The sequence below is a fragment of the Pseudoliparis swirei genome, chromosome 15 (genome assembly GCF_029220125.1).
Source record: "Pseudoliparis swirei isolate HS2019 ecotype Mariana Trench chromosome 15, NWPU_hadal_v1, whole genome shotgun sequence".
Classification (NCBI taxonomy): domain Eukaryota; kingdom Metazoa; phylum Chordata; class Actinopteri; order Perciformes; family Liparidae; genus Pseudoliparis; species Pseudoliparis swirei.
The window spans coordinates 22018335-22034860 of record NC_079402.1 but is presented as its reverse complement, the minus strand read 5'-3'; the positions used below and the strand labels follow the sequence as shown (position 1 = coordinate 22034860).

General features: G+C 48.2%; 2 protein-coding genes across 5 annotated transcripts in view; one reads left to right on the top strand and one right to left on the bottom strand.

The window, feature by feature from the left end:
• Positions 1-2194: 2194 nt before the first annotated feature.
• LOC130205536 (hyaluronan and proteoglycan link protein 1-like) lies at positions 2195-11896 on the top strand. Its single transcript, XM_056432987.1, has 6 exons — positions 2195-2293; positions 6214-6337; positions 8012-8175; positions 8270-8468; positions 8553-8855; positions 9079-11896. Exons 2-6 carry the CDS (start codon positions 6238-6240, stop codon positions 9366-9368), a joined length of 1056 nt encoding a protein of 351 aa, XP_056288962.1. The 5' UTR covers positions 2195-2293; positions 6214-6237; the 3' UTR covers positions 9369-11896.
• A 310-nt stretch (positions 11897-12206) lies between these two features.
• LOC130205526 (versican core protein-like) overlaps positions 12207-16526 on the bottom strand; it is a 39957-nt gene continuing 35637 nt past the window's right edge. For 3 of the 4 annotated variants that reach the window (XM_056432953.1, XM_056432948.1, XM_056432949.1), the window contains 3 exons: positions 14900-15044; positions 14196-14378; positions 12207-13995 (listed from right to left, as the gene is read on the bottom strand). In XM_056432953.1, coding sequence (XP_056288928.1) covers positions 13802-13995; positions 14196-14378; positions 14900-15044 — 522 coding nt within the window. In that variant the 3' untranslated portion in view covers positions 12207-13801. Of the gene's footprint in view, positions 13996-14195; positions 14379-14899; positions 15045-16526 lie in introns of those variants that run through there. The other variant, XM_056432951.1, reaches the window with a different exon arrangement.

Sequence of the window (16526 nt, the reverse complement as noted above, 5' to 3'; positions counted from 1 at the left end):
GAACGAGGGGGAGATAGGGGGGAGAAAGAGGGGAAGAGAAAGGCGAGGAAGGGGATAAATAGGCTGATAGATGGGGAGACAGAGAGGGCTGCGTGGGGAAGTTAGAGAGATGGAAGAGGGAGGCAGCGCTAACTCGTTGGCTCGTCTTTCGCCGTTCCAACAGATTAATCCATTTAACATATTAAAGATCTTTAAAAGAAGACGTGTCTCTGAGTCTCACGTTTAACGGCATGTGACGACATCCAGTCCACAAAGGACTCTGTGTTTCCTCACTCGTCTCCTTCAGGCGCATATGATCTGATAAACATTTTTCCCAGAGCTGTGTGCTAATCCTCCGGTCCACATGGACCCCCCCCAGACCCCCCAGACCCATGACATCATTTCCTGTTCACCACTATCGTTTGTTTCCCACCGAGCGTTCTGAAGACCAGGAGCAGCTGGGCCTCCTTATCTCATCTCCTGCTGCACATGTGTGCTCCGATGATAGAGGACTCCTCCTCCTCCTCCTCCTCTTCGACATGAGCTCGACCATTGGGGAAGGGGTCATGTGATGCTCCCTCTTCTCCGCTGCTCTCCATCATCAACCACCAACTTATAAATAATCAATAACAACAACAAGCGGACCTGGTCCTGGACCACGTCGGGGTCCGGGGGTCTGAGCTGGTCCAGATGTTGAGCTGCTGCTGTCCTGTGTGTGACCCTCCAGACTGAAGGGGGGGGGGGGGGGCACAGAGGGTCTTCTGAGGGTCCACATGTTCTGTGTAAACTGACAGAAAGCTTCTGTTGGAGTCCTGGAACAGAGTCCCCTTCAGGAGGTCTACAGAGGACCGGGATCCGGGCCCCGCAGGAGGTCTGAGAACAGGCGTGCGTTGTGTCCTGACGGAGGTTCTGAACCGGAGCGGAGTCCTGGTCCCCTTATAACTTTATGAGTTTATAACTTTAGGAGTTTATAACTTTATGAGTTTATGACAACAAAGATTAAAATAATGTTCAAATGAAAAGAAAAACACGGTCAACGTGTCGGTGTCTGGCATGTGTGTGTGTGTGTCATTAAAACCTGAACCCCACCCTGGACCAGCACAAAGACCCCCTGTCCCCCCCCCCCCATCCTGCCCCCCCCCCCCCCCCCCTCTGCACACGAGGAAGTGGTTCTGCTAACACAACGTTATATTATTACAAGAGCGTTTAAATAAATCACACCAACCAGGACCAGAGTCCCCATGAGTCCCCATGAGTCCTCAGGAGTCCCCATGAGTCCTCATAGGTCCCCATGAGTCCCCATGAGTCCTCATAGGTCCCCATGAGTCCCCATGAGTCCTCAGGAGTCCCCATGAGTCCTCATAGGTCCCCATGAGTCCCCATGAGTCCTCATAGGTCCCCATGAGTCCCCATGAGTCCTCATAGGTCCCCATGAGTCCCCATGAGTCCCCATGAGTCCTCATAGGTCCCCATGAGTCCCCATGAGTCCTCATAGGTCCCCATGAGTCCCCATGAGTCCTCATAGGTCCCCATGAGTCCCCATGAGTCCCCATGACTCCCCATGAGTCCCCATGAGTTCTCATGAGTCCTCATGACTCCTCAGGAGTCCCCATGAGTCCTCATAGGTCCCCATGAGTCCTCATGAGTCCCCATGAGTCCCCATGACTCCCCATGAGTCCCCATGAGTCCTCATGAGTCCCCATGAGTCCTCATGAGTCATCATAGGTCCCAAATGAGTCCCCATGAGTCCTTATGAGTCCCCATGAGTTCCCATGAGTTCCCATGAGTCTTCATGAGGACTAAAACCAAATCCCTGAGACCTGATCCCTGGGATCCCTGAGACCAGATCCCTGAGAGCTGGGACCTGATCCCTGAGATCAGATCTCTGGGATCCCTGGGACCAGATCCCTGAGAACTGGGACCAGTCCCTGAGAGCCAGGAGGGGGATTGGGCAACATGGGCTGGTCCTCCTCCTCTAAGTGGACCAGTGATGCAACCCGATGAGGACTTGAGCTTTTACTTTGAAACGACGCGCGAGTCCCCGGAGGGTTACGCGTCACCTGCACGAGCCGGAGCGCACGCGCACATGTTTGCTGCTCTCCAATACACACTGAGCTTCAATAGGAGAGGTTGACAACACACACACACACACACACACACACACACACACACACACACACACACACACACACACACGCACACACACGCGCGCGCGCGCACACACACACACCGTGTCGTCGTACCTTCGTGAGTAAATCCTTCTGCGCTCCATTCTGCGTCCTGACCGCCGGAGAGAGGAGACCTGCCTGAAGAGGTACTGTTACTAATATCTGTAAAGGTACTTCTTATATTCCTGTGACTAATATCTGTAAAGGTACTTCTTATATTCCTGTTACTAATATCTGTAAAGGTACTTCTTATATTCCTGTTACTAATATCTGTAAAGGTACTTCTTATATTCCTGTTACTAATATCTGTAAAGGTACTTCTTATATTCCTGTTACTAATATCTGTAAAGGTTCTTCTTATATTCCTGTTACTAATATCTGTAAAGGTAATTCTTATATTCCTGTTACTAATGTACAATTCTGCTTTAAAACGAAACAAAGAAGAAGACATGAGATACTTTGGGGTAAATGGTTGAATGTTTCTGAGACTCAGAGGGAAGAATAAACTTTAGTTTGATACAGAATAAAATAACATAAACATAAACACCTGCAAAAGCAGATGAAAGAAATAACATAAACATAATTACATCCTCATCCTCTTAATACGCTTTACATTGTTTATAAACAATATAACATTAGCCATAAACAATTTAACCTTGTTTATAAACAATGTTACATTGTTTATATAGGTGCGGTTACATTGTTTATAAATAATGTCACATTGTTTATAACTGATGTAACATCACTTATATAAACACTGTTACATTATTTATAAACAATATAACAGTATTCATAAAGAAGTTAACCTGGTTTATAAACAATGTTACATTGTTTATATAGGTGCTGTTACATTGTTTATACATACTGTTACATTATTTATAAACAATGTAACGTCACTTCTATAAATAATGTTGCATTGTTTATATATGTGCTGTTACATTGTTTATACATACTGTTACATTATTTATAAACAATGTAACGGCACTTATATAAATAATGTTGCATTGTTTATAAATAATGTTACATTGTTTATACATACTGTTACATTATTTATAAACAATGTAACGTCACTTATAAATAATGTTGCATTGTTTATAAATAATGTGACATTGTTTATATGTGCTGTTACATTGTTTATAAAATAATGTTACATTGTTTATAAATAATGTTACATTGTTTATAAAGGTGCTGTTGCATTGTTTATAAATACTGTAACATCACTTATAGAAACAATGTTACATTATTTAAAAACAATATAACATTATTCATAAACAATTTAACATTGTTTATAAAGGTGCTGTTGCAATGTTTATAAAAGATGTTACATTATGCTAAGCTAACACATGTAGCATGATGTACATAAGCAAGGCGCTCGTTGTGATCTCATCATGATGTCATCGCACCAACACTTTGATATTTTTTGTAAATGATTATTTGTAATAATGTGTAAACAGCCGCACGTTGTCCAACGGTCGTTTGTTTGAATCCGTTCTCCTTCAGAGAGGAATCCGCTTCGATAGTTTTGATTTAGAGGCGAAAACATGAAGCAACAACCGGCTCTGTGTGCTGGCGGAGACACGGCGGCTCCACCCTGACCGCCACCACACACACACACACACTCACTCACACACACACACACACACACACACACACAGCATCGTGACGGCTGGTGATCAGGGAACAAGGGGTTAAGTGAATGTGTGTTTGAGTGTTAATTAAGAAGAAGTCTTTATGAATAGAAGCTTCTGTTGTGTTCAGCTTTAAAATAAATGTCCCTCTAAATGTGTGTGTGTGTGTGTGTGTGTGTGTGTGTGTGTGTGTGTGTGTGTGTGTGTGTGTTTTACCTCTGTTTATAGCCAGCAGCTACTTGAAAACGTTTTCTGAAGTTCCGTCTGTTTAGTGGAAATATAAACATTTATTCAGGGTGGAAAGATTAACAGACAAACGTAATTGTTTATATACACACATATATATATGTATATATATATATATATATACACACTGTGGTGCTTTCATGTCTCGTCTCAAGGATGATAGTTTCAGGTAAAAATAAACAACCTCTGGTTCTATAAAGTTCTTTAAAGCTGCATTCTCTCTCCTGACCACCAGGGGGCGACTCCTCTGGTTGTATAGAAGTGTTCTGGCTTCTTTCTGCCATTTAAAGGGTTAATAATCAAGCCGAGTCTCTGATGAGGTCAGAGGTCAACCAGGTGAAGACGAAGAGCTCTGGTAGTCTTCATCACGTTTCAGCTGCAGAACATTTAATGAGGTTTAATAAAAGATGATGAAACACTGAGTTACCCGGGTCACAGGGGGCGGGACAGGAAGTCCTGCTGCTCTCTGAACGGAGCGTCCTGATTGGTCGTCTCCTCCCCGCTCACAGAGCCACTGTGCTCCTCACTGAGGGCTCTTTGTCGGGGCCTTTGAGGCGGACCCCGGCCCCCCCCCTCCCCACCACCACCACTACCCCCCCCTCCTCCTATCAGCTGGAGGGCGTCGGCTCGGTGACCTGGAACGCTCTCCAGAGGAGACGTCTTCTAGAAAGAGAGATGCTGAGTCAGCGGCTATGCTAGCATGCTAACAGGCTACGCTAACATGGAGAACACATGAAGAAACTAGAGATTGAAAACTCATGTTTACTGAAGAAGTTATTTATATAGACTTCTATACAACCAGAGGAGTCGCCCCCTGGTGGTCAGGAGAGAGAATGCAGCTCTAACACATGAAGCATATACTTCTATACAACCAGAGGAGTCGCCCCCTGGTGGTCAGGAGAGAGAATGCAGCTTCAACACATGAAGCATAGACTTCTATACAACCAGAGGAGCCCCCTGGTGGTCAGGAGAGAGAATGCAGCTTTAACACATGAAGCATAGACTTCTATACAACCAGAGGAGCCCCCTGGTGGTCAGGAGAGAGAATGCAGCTTCAACACATGAAGCATAGACTTCTATACAACCAGAGGAGTCTCCCCCTGGTGGTCAGGAGAGAGAACGCAGCTTTAACACATGAAGCAGAGACTTCTGACAGGTTTAGTTCTTAGAGTCTCGTGGAGGAATCAGGCGCCATAACTTTATCTGGGGGGGGGGGCAGATAACAGACTTTCACGAGTTTCTTGGGAGACTTTATGAGGTTGAAGAGGCCCAGGGTGAGTTTGATATGACTGAAGTTTCAGAATGTTCAACAGAACCGGACAGAACATTAGTTGGAGTTTCAAGTTTATGTTAACATGCTAACATGCCATATTGGTCCCATTAGCACAACCTCATCAATATTTACACAATCAACTGACCTTTCAAAATAAAAGTCCCTCCCCTCATGACTGGGAGGTAGTAAAATATATAAAATACAGCTGAGAATACTCTGAAGTACTGGGACTGTGTATTTAGTGCAGTACTACAGGTACTTGTACACCAGTCCTCTGATGGAGCCGCTCTGCATCGCTCTGCTCTTCTTCTCCTCTACCTCCTCTTCCTCCTCCTCTCCTCTTCTCTTCCTCTCCTCTTGCTTTCCTCTTCCCCCTCCTCTTCCTCCTCCTCTCCTCCTCCTCTCCTCTTCCTCTCCTCCTTTTCATTTCCTCTCCTCTTGCTTTCCTCTTCCCTCTCCTCTTCCTCTCCTCTCCCTCCTCCTCCTCTTCACACCATCAAAGTGTTACCCTTTTTTATGTCACGATAAGTAAATGTACTTCGCATATCGGAAGTGAAAGTGTGCATGTGTGTGTGTGTGCGTGTGTGTGCATGTGCGTGTGTGTGTGTGCGTGTGTGTGTGTGTGTGTGCGTGTGCTGCAGTTAATCTGCTGACTGCAGGAGCTCCACCAGCGCATCAGCAATAGTGAATGAAGATAAGGGGGAGGAGTCAATGTGAATGACTGTTTCACTCACACATGTGAGTGAAACAGTCACACACACACACGTCCTGCCTCGTGCATGGAGGTCGAGTCACAGCGAGTCAGAGTTCTGGAGGTTCTGCTGCAGCGCTGCAGAGGAACCGAGCCGCATGCAGAACTTTCCTCTCTGTGATGCACTGAGTTAAAGACGTGACCCCCCCCCCCCCCGGCCCTCTGCAGCGACCGGACCGACCGTTGGACAACATGCTTCCTGAGCTGCTCTGGGTGCTGCTGGCGCTGAGCGTCGCGGCTCAAGACGCTCTGGACCCGGAGCTGGAGCACTCCAGGACCATCTACATCACAGGTGAGTGTGTGTGTGAGTGTGTGACTGTGTGTGTGTCTGTGAGTGAGTGTGTGTGTGACTGTGTGTGTGTGAGTGACTGTGTGTGTGTGTGAGTGTGAGACTGTGTGTGTGTGTGTGACGGTGTGTGTGTGTGACTGTGTGTGTGACTGTGTGTGACTGTGTGTGACTGTGTGTGACTGTGTGTGTGACTGTGTGTGTGACTGTGTGTGTGACTGTGTGTGTGTGACTGTGTGTGTGACTGTGTGTGTGTGACTGTGTGTGTGTGTGTGACTGTGTGTGTGTGTGTGTGACTGTGTGTGTGTGACTGTGTGTGTGTGTGTGTGACTGTGTGTGTGACTGTGTGTGTGTGTGACTGTGTGTGTGTGTGTGTGTGTGTGTGTGACTGTGTGTGTGTGTGTGACTGTGTGTGTGTGACTGTGTGTGTGTGTGTGTGACTGTGTGTGTGTGTGTGTGTGTGTGTGTGTGTGTGTGTGACTGTGTGTGTGTGTGTGTATGTGACTGTGTGTGTGTGACTGTGTGTGACTGTGTGTGTGTGTATGTGACTGTGTGTGTGACTGTGTGTGTGTGTGACTGTGTGTGTGAGTGTGTGTGACTGTGTGTGTGAGTGTGTGTGACTGTGTGTGTGTGACTGTGTGTGTGTGTGTGTGTGTGACTGTGTGTGTGTGTGACTGTGTGTGTGTGTGTGTGTGACTGTGTGTGTATGTGACTGTGTGTGTGTGTGTGTGTGTGTGTGTGTGACTGTGTGTGTGTGTGTGTGTGTGTGTGTGTGTGTGTGTGTGACTGTGTGTGTGTGACTGTGTGTGTGTGTGACTGTGTGTGTGTGTGTGTGTGTGTGTGTGTGACTGTGTGTGTGTGACTGTGTGTGTATGTGACTGTGTGTGTGTGACTGTGTGTGTGTGACTGTGTGTGTGAGTGTGTGTGACTGTGTGTGTGTGAGTGTGTGTGACTGTGTGTGTGTGTGTGTGTGTGTGTGTGACTGTGTGTGTGTGTATGTGACTGTGTGTGACTGTGTGTGTGTATGTGACTGTGTGTGTGTATGTGACTGTGTGTGTGTGACTGTGTGTGTCAGTGTGTGTGACTGTGTGTGTGTGTCCTGTTTCTGTAGCAGCTTCAGTCTCCTGGTTATCAGGTCGCTCTGCAGATAACATGACTGCAGGTTTTATCTCTGAGAGATACGAGTCGGATGTGTTTAGCCTAGCTTAGCATAACGACTGGAACAGCTAGCCTAGCTTAGCATAACGACTGGAACAGCTAGCCTAGATTAGCATAAAGACTGGAACAGCTAGCCTAGCTTAGCATAACGACTGGAACAGCTAGCCTAGCTTAGCATAAGGTCAAGATGCATCCAATGAACACATTTCTGCCGAACTAAAGAAACTCCCATGAGCCTCCTCTGTTATTACTGCTGGATCCGCTGATTAGCATGCTAACATGCTAACACACTGACATGCTAACACGTCAGTGTGAGAGCAGGAAACACTGACATGACTTTAGATTCTTATTAAACTGTCTACAGAGCCATGCTAGCTGTTTCCCCCTGATTACAGTGTTTATGCTAAGCTAGGCTAATTGTGACCATTACATTCATTTAAACTATCGCTTTAAAAGTTGTTCTCCTGACGCCGAGCGGCGATGACGTCCGTATGAAAGCCGCTCCGCTCCGTCTGCTCTCAGAGAACGGGCCTCGGCTCTCCGTGGCGGCCGAACCGCTGAAGGTGGAGTCTCGGCGCGGAGGGAACGCCACGCTGCCGTGCAGCATCCGCATGGACCAATCACAGGCGCCCAGCCGGAAGATGAGGATCAAATGGACCAAGCTGACGTCAGACTACCTGAAAGAGGTCGCCGCTCATGTAGATCTAATATATATATATATATATATATATATTATTATTACCATCTCACACTCCTCTGCTCTTCTCCGGCTGGTTCCAGGTGGACGTCTTCGTCTCCATGGACTACCACAAGCGGAGCTACGGCAGCTTCCACGGACGCGTCCACCTGCGGGGCTCCTCCCCCTTGGACGCCTCCCTGGTCATCACGGACATCACCCTGGAGGATCACGGGAGATATAAGTGTGAGGTCATCGACGGGCTGGAGGACGGGACGGTGGTGGTGTCCCTGGACCTGGAAGGTGAAGCAGCCGTTTGAAACCAGGTGCTGGATGAGGTGGTGGAGGGAGAGCCGAGGTTCACTCTGCCCCCCCCGTTGTCTGCAGGCGTGGTCTTCCCCTACTTCCCCCGCCTCGGCCGCTACAACCTCAACTTCTACGACGCCGAGCGGGCGTGCCGGGCCCAGGACGCCACCGTGGCCTCCTTCGACCAGCTGCACGCGGCGTGGCGAGGGAAGCTGGACTGGTGCAACGCCGGCTGGCTGAGCGACGGCTCGGTGCAGTACCCCATCACCACCCCCAGGGAACCCTGCGGGGGCAAGGACACGGTGCCGGGGGTCCGGACCTACGGCCTGAGGGACAAAGAGAAGAACCACTACGACGTGTACTGCTTCACCGCCCACTACAAAGGTGTGTGTGTGTGTGTGTCTGTGTGTGTCTGTGTGTGTGTTAGAATAACATCATTTGGTGGAGGTGAAGCATTTCAAATGACACCTGTGTACTTTAAGGGCCGTGTGTTGTCTCTGGCGCCCTCTAGTGGTGAAGCTGCAGACCTTGTTGTGTTGGCCCCCAAATGGGCTCCTGCTGACTCAGGACCTTTATTCTGAAATGCGTCGGCCTCTTCCTGTCTCAGGGCGGTTCTACTTCCTGGTCCAGCCCTCCAAGCTGACGTACGACGAGGCGGTCCGGGCGTGCCGGCAAGACGGCGCTCAGATCGCCAAAGTCGGCCAGATGTTCGCCGCCTGGAAGCTGCTGGGCTACGACCGCTGCGACGCCGGCTGGTTGGCCGACGGCAGCGTCCGGTACCCCGTGTCCCGCCCCCGGCGCCGCTGCAGCCCCACGGAGGCCGCCGTCCGCTTCAGCGGCTTCCCGGACAAGAAGCACAAGCTGTACGGAGCGTACTGCTTCAAGGGCCACGCCTGAGCGGCACACACACACACACACATGGGCATGCACACACACACACACATGGGCATGCACACACACACACATGGGCATGCACACACACACATGAGCATGCACACACACACATGAGCATGCACACACACACATGGGCATGCACACACATGAGCATGCACACACACACACACATGAGCATGCACACACACACACATGAGCATGCACACACACACATGGGCATGCACACACACACATGAGCATGCACACACACACATGGGCATGCACACACACATGAGCATGCACACACATGAGCATGCACACACACACACAATGGGGCATGCACACACACACACACACGAGTGGACAGAGACCTTTATGAACGACCACAAACTGCTTCATAGAAACATTGTTAGCTGAAGAGTTTACACATATTTAAAGTTTATATCATTTAACCAAAAACGTTGGTTGAATTGGCACAAAATCACAAGATCACAAGATATCAGAGCGATACTGTGATTCAATGGACACGTCATACGAGAAGAGACCTACAGCTGATCTGAGAACAGGTTCAGAGAGCTGCGATGTCATGATGTGATGTCATGATTGTATTATGTGATTGTGATGTCATGATTGTATTATGTGATTGTGATGTCATGATGTGATGTCATGATTGTATGATGTGATTGTTATGTCATGATGTGATGATCGTGATGTCATGATGTGATGATCGTGATGTCATGATGTGATGATCGTGATGTCATGATGTGATTGTTATGTCATGATGTGATGATCATGTCATAATGTGATGATCGTGATGTCATAATGTGATGATCGTGATGTCATGATGTGATGATCGTGATGTCATGATGTGATTGTTATGTCATGATGTGATGATCATGATGTCATAATGTGATGATCGTGATGTGATTGTTATGTCATGATGTGATGTCATGATTACATTATTTGATGTCATGATTGTATTATGTGATCGTGATGCCATGACTTGATGTGATGTCATCACAGCAGCGCACAGCAAGGTGCTACGACCGGTACTTTGTACTTCATCCAGTATTTTATGTTTTTATACAAAACAATGTTTATGTTTTCTAAGTAGAATGTTATTATCTAGAACTGTACTTGTGACTATTCTCTTTATAGACTACATTTTTATTATTTTGTCTTATTGGCCAAACTCTCAGAGTTTCTTTGGTTTCCATGAAGCGTAACAGAGCATCAGAAGAAGAGGAGACACCGAGCAGCCGCTCAGCGTGTTGACAGGAACAGCTGCTCGGCTCCACGGCTTCCAGAGCTCGGCTAGCTTCCACGAGCACCTCTGGCCTCCGTATGTGACCTCTGGCCTCTGTATGTGACCTTTGGCCTCCGTATGTGACCTCTGGCCTCTGTATGTGACCTCTGGCCTCCGTATGTGACCTCTGGCCTCTGTATGTGACCTCTGGCCTCTGTATGTGACCTCTGGCCTCCGTATGTGACCTCTGGCCTCTGTATGTGACCTCTGGCCTCTGTATGTGACCTCTGGCCTCCGTATGTGACCTCTGGCCTCCGTATGTGACCTCTGGCCTCTGTATGTGACCTCTGGCCTCTGTATGTGACCTCTGGCCTCTGTATGTGACCTCTGGCCTCCGTATGTGACCTCTGGCCTCCGTATGTGACCTCTGGCCTCTGTATGTGACCTCTGGCCTCTGTATGTGACCTCTGGCCTCTGTATGTGACCTCTGGCCTCCGTATGTGACCTCTGGCCTCTGTATGTGACCTCTGGCCTCCGTATGTGACCTCTGGCCTCCGTATGTGACCTCTGGCCTCTGTATGTGACCTCATTAAGTGTTGTACGATCTTTTCTTGAACCTAACTAAGTAAATTCCTTAGAAGACAGCAGTTTCTAGAGTCATTTAAAAAAGAGACTGAGCCAGACGACTGTTGGACGAAGACGACGTCGGGGACAGAATCACAGATTTCCAGCGTACGATTAGCGAAGGAAAAACACTTTCAGGAAACCTGTTGGGCGATGTGGGGGCGGAGCTTCAAGGATGCAGCGTTAATAATGTGACGATACATATTGACCCAAACAAACATCATTTAACATGTGAAAAGTCGCATTAAGAGGACGTGAAGAACGTAGATTTATGTTGGTGTCCAGATTAAAGAATAGTTTATGAGTAAAACTAAAACTCAGATTGAATCTTTGTTACATTTGAGGCATCAGCCGGTTAGCTTAGCATAAGGCCTGTGAGCAGCTAGCTTAGACTACATCCACAAACAATCCGCTCTAAAGTGACGAAACAGGAAGTGAGCCAGGTAGCTAGGCGTGTTTTGTTAGCGATGGACTAGCTGTTTCCCCCTTTATGCTAAGCTAACTGCCTGCTTGTTTAGGCTTCATATTAGACGCATTACACTTCTCAGCGATTATATTTCCCAAAATGTCAAAACTATTCCTCCTGCATCTGCAGGAGCTTCCTTTGCTTTCCTCTGGTGTGACCTCGTCTTGTTCGGAGCGTTCAGACGGAACTTCTGACAATAAACGCGTTGACCCCGGACTCGGCCTCGTCTCTTCACACAGCGCCGAGTTCCCCGACCACCCTGAACGCATCACGCTGCAGCCAGAGAGGAGTCAGCAGAGGTGAGGCTGTGATTGGCCTGCTGGCTGTCAGGTAGAGTTCCAGAGGGAGGAGTCATGTTTCCAGAAGGGGGCGTGGCCTCAGAGACACCAGGCCATTCATGGTGCTGCTTTCGGGGATTTTGTAACTGGATTACAGCCCAAAAACACACGGGGCTGTTTTCAGTCCCGAGTGGCGGCACCTCGGCTCTCTGTCGATTCATGTTCCACGAAATGCAAATCTACACAAGTTGTTTGGTTCTGTTTGTTTATTGCCAGCTCATCTATTGTTCTCATCTCAAGTGTTATATATATATATCCACCATTTGAGAACACATCCATTTTGAAGATAAACCAGATTTGTGTCATTAGAATTTCAGAAACACGTCTTCCTGCTACCAGCTTTCACCTTTCAGCTTCTTTCATACAAACATATTGAGTTACAGACTTAGAGTTGAACATCACTGGCCACAGACAGGAAGTCAGAAGAAAGGCCCCAGTGAAGTCTTCATGACGTTCTGATCCTCTTGTTCATCAGACGACACTGAACCGGGTGATGACTCTCTTTAGTGTTTACAACTCAAAGGAGAACCAGCGGTTACAAGAACATCAAACAAACAAAACGTCAAATAAAAGCATCACGAACACGAAGGTCGAAGGTACGACGTCACAGATCAGCGTCACATTCCCTTTAGTACTAACCCCCGGCTGCCGTTGAGCTCACAGTCCTTTCATAGCTTTGAAGTATACAATAAGTTAAATTTATAAGGCTTCATAAAGTATTTAGAATATATATCCTATGATTACTAGCACACGCACATTCAGAATAATCTCCTCTTTAAAGTGTGCCACCTTTTAAATCTTTTGTTTAAAAAAAAGCGAAAATATTTTGTACAACAATCTACACAAAGACTTCAGCCACTAGAACCAATTAAGAACCAATTAGGAACCAATTAGGAAATAACCTGTGGTCATAGTTTAATGATGAATTCAGATAAAAGCCCCCTTGTGGAGCAATGTTGTTCTGGATTCTGGGCTATGGTTCTGGGTCCTAGGTTCTGGGTTCTGGGCTAGGGGTTATGGGTTCTAGGCTATGGGTTCTGGGCTAGGGTTTATGGTCAATGGGTTCTGGGCTATTGGTTATGGGTTATAGGGTCTGGCTTATGGGCTATGGGTTCTGGGCTAGGGGTTATGGTCAATGTTGTTCTGGGTTCTGGGCTATGGTTCTGGGTCCTAGGTTCTTGGCTAGTGGTTATGGGTTATAGGGTCTGGCTTATGGTCAATGGGTTCTGGTCTATGGGTTATCCTCGACTGGGTCACGTTGCATTCAAATGTGTTTTGGTTCTCCGAGAACAGAAACAACAGAACTATGGACACCTGGAACCTTCAGAACCACTGTGTGTGGTTTGGTACTTGGGTCCTCGGTGCCGGCTCGTGTGGCAATACGAGAGGAGGAGGGTTAAAGGCCTCTGATTGGTCAATGTACAATGACAGTGTGAAGGGGGCGGGGTTGAGCAGGACGTCCTAAACCAACCCCGACAGGGAGGAAGTGTTGACGCAGTCCAGCAGGAAGTCGTCATCAGTGGTCTACAAACAGCCAACGGGTTCTTCTTCTGGTTCTTGGATGGTTGCAGTAAACCGACCTTCATGAATGTTTCAGGTCCGGTTCCTCAAGACGGTCTTTAAAGATGTTGGAGGTGTGAAGAATCCGATTATGAGCCTAAGTTCAGGCCCAGGAGCGGGTCTGGGGGGCAGGGACCCGGTCCTCTACAGAGCCATGCACAGACGGGTCAGTCTGTCTCTGGATGGCTCTGGACCAGCTGCTCTGCCAAAACCCACCAACCAATCAGGGCCTCCGCTCCCTGTGGGAGGGGCTCCGGTGGCTCTGGATGAAGCCGGGACTCTGTGGCTGCTGGTCTCGGCTCGGACCGGGCTCCAGAGTACCGTTGGGGGGGTGCATGTGGTGCACGTGGTCGTCAGCGGGCCGGTTCTGTTGCTCGTTGCGGCGCTGGAGACTTAGAGCCTGGTGGTAGGTCGCGGCTGAGGAGTCGGGTCAGACAGAAAGGGCGTTAGCAGCCGAGGAGGCGTGGCCACATGCAGCCGAGGAGGCGTGGCCACATGCAGCCGGGGAGGCGTGGCCACATGCAGCCGAGGAGGCGTGGCGACAAGCAGCCGAGGAGGCGTGGCCACATGCAGCCGGGGAGGCGTGGCTAGATGCAACCTCGTGACTGACTACTTACGGCTGATGCAGGTGACTTTGGGAGCGTCCCATTGGCCGTCGGCCCGGCAGCGTGTGGTGGGGGCGTGTCTCTGGATGAAGCCCCGCCTGCAGTGGTAGCGCCGCAGCGTGTTGACCTCATAGCGAGGCTTCACCGGCCCGAACACCAGCGTGTCCTTCACCGCGGGGGGCTGCCCGCAGTACACTGTGCAGAGCTCATGTTACAACACGCTTATAACTACATATTACTGTTATAACACGCTTATACCATGTTACTGTTATAACACGCTAAGAACCACATGTTACTGTTATAACACGCTTAAACCATGTTACTGTTATAACACGCTAAGAACCACATGTTACTGTTATAACACGCTTAGAACATATTGCTGTTATAACACGCTTATAAAAATATGTTACTGGTTATAACACATCTATAACATGTAACTGTTATAACACGCTTAAAACAACATGTTACTGTTATAACACATCTATAAGCTGTTTCTTTGTATCTGTCTCTCTGTATCTCTCTGTCTCTGTGTCTCTCTGTGTCTGTCTGTCTGTATCTCTATATCTCTGTCTCTGTCTCTCTGTATCTCTGTATCTATCTCTCTCTCTCTGTCCCTCTATCTCGGTGTATCTCTGTCTCTCTGTGTCTCTGTCTCTCTCTGTCTTTTTGTCTCTCTGTATCTCTGTATCTCTGTATCTCTGTATCTGTGGGCCTACCTGTGCCCTTCTTGCAGCTGAAGGTCAGGTGGTAGTTGCAGGGCACGTCGTTCCACTGGCCTCCCTCGTGCCAGATCATCACCACACAGTCCTCCCCCGACTGGAAGAAGCTGTCGGGCTGGTTGGGCCTCCAGTGGTCGTATTGCTGTGAGAACACAAGCAGTGAGACTTCCTCCACACAGCCCGGTGACATGGGGTCAAAGGTCAGAGGTCAAAGTCTTGGGAAAGCGCAAACGCTTTTAAGGTCACATTAAGTCAAGATGAACACGGTGCCGCACAGAAAAACGTTATGTCAATGACATCACTCCTGAAACATGGGACACATGACTTGCTGTGGCCCCCCTGGAGGAGACGGATGTAATTCCCAGAACGAGCAGATGGAGGCGCTGCTGGGTCAACAAGCTTTTTGTCTTTTAATAACAAGAGCACACAAGCATGGAAGTGGATGTCTGAGCAGGGCCCCCCCCCCATCCCACCTCTTTGGGGTGGGCCTCCCTGCTAAGTGATAACACATTACCCCGGGTCATGTAGTCTTAATCCAGCTCACATGCTGCAATGTGTTGGAGGGCTGCGTCATGGGGAGGAGAACAGATGAAGTGTGGCCTCAAACTATTCCTCAACATATGATAAGAATGTAAACACAACATACAACATACAAAATACAACATACAACACTTTACCTGGAGCGCCGTGTGACGCACACAATGTATAAACACAGCTTTCTATTCTTTGTTACATGATTCAACTCGCTCTATAGAACAGGCTCAACAAGAAAGGTTAAGGGGGGGGTGAGGGGTGGGGGGGAGTCCTCTCCCCTCTGAGCCAGCATGCTGATGTGTAACAGCTGTATTGTTGATGTCTGAGAAAAGAACAGCTGATTGAATGTCTTCAGTTCTGCAGGTTGGACGAATGTGATCCACAATAACACTCGCTGGGTTTCAGTTTGCTGCAGCTCGTCTCTAGAGGCATTGAAGTGTCTCTAGAGGCATTGAAGTGTCTCTAGATGCATTTAAGCGTCTCTAGAGGCATTGAAGTGTCTCTAGATGCATTGAAGTGTCTCTAGAGGCATTGAAGTGTCTCTAGAGGCATTGAAGTGTCTCTAGATGCATTTAAGCATCTCTAGAGGCATTGAAGTGTCTCTAGATGCATTGAAGTGTCTCTAGATGCATTTAAGCGTCTCTAGAGGCATTGAAGTGTCTCTAGAGGCATTGAAGTGTCTCTAGATGCATTTAAGCGTCTCTAGAGGCATTGAAGCGTCTCTAGAGGCATTGAAGCGTCTCTAGAGACATTGAAGCGTCTCTAGAGGCATTGAAGTGTCTCTAGATGCATTTAAGCGTCTCTAGAGACATTGAAGCGTCTCTAGAGGCATTGAAGCGTCTCTAGATGCATTGAAGCGTCTCTAGAGACATTGAAGCGTCTCTAGAGGCATTGAAGTGTCTCTAGGTGCATTGAAGCGTCTCTAGAGGCATTGAAGTGTCTCTAGATGCATTGAAGCATCTCTAGAGGCATTGAAGTGTCTCTAGAGGCATTGAAGCGTCTCTAGAGGCATTGGAGTGTCTCTAGAGACATTGAAGTGTCTATACATCATTGAAGCGTCTCTAGATGCATTGAAGCGTCTCTTAAGGCA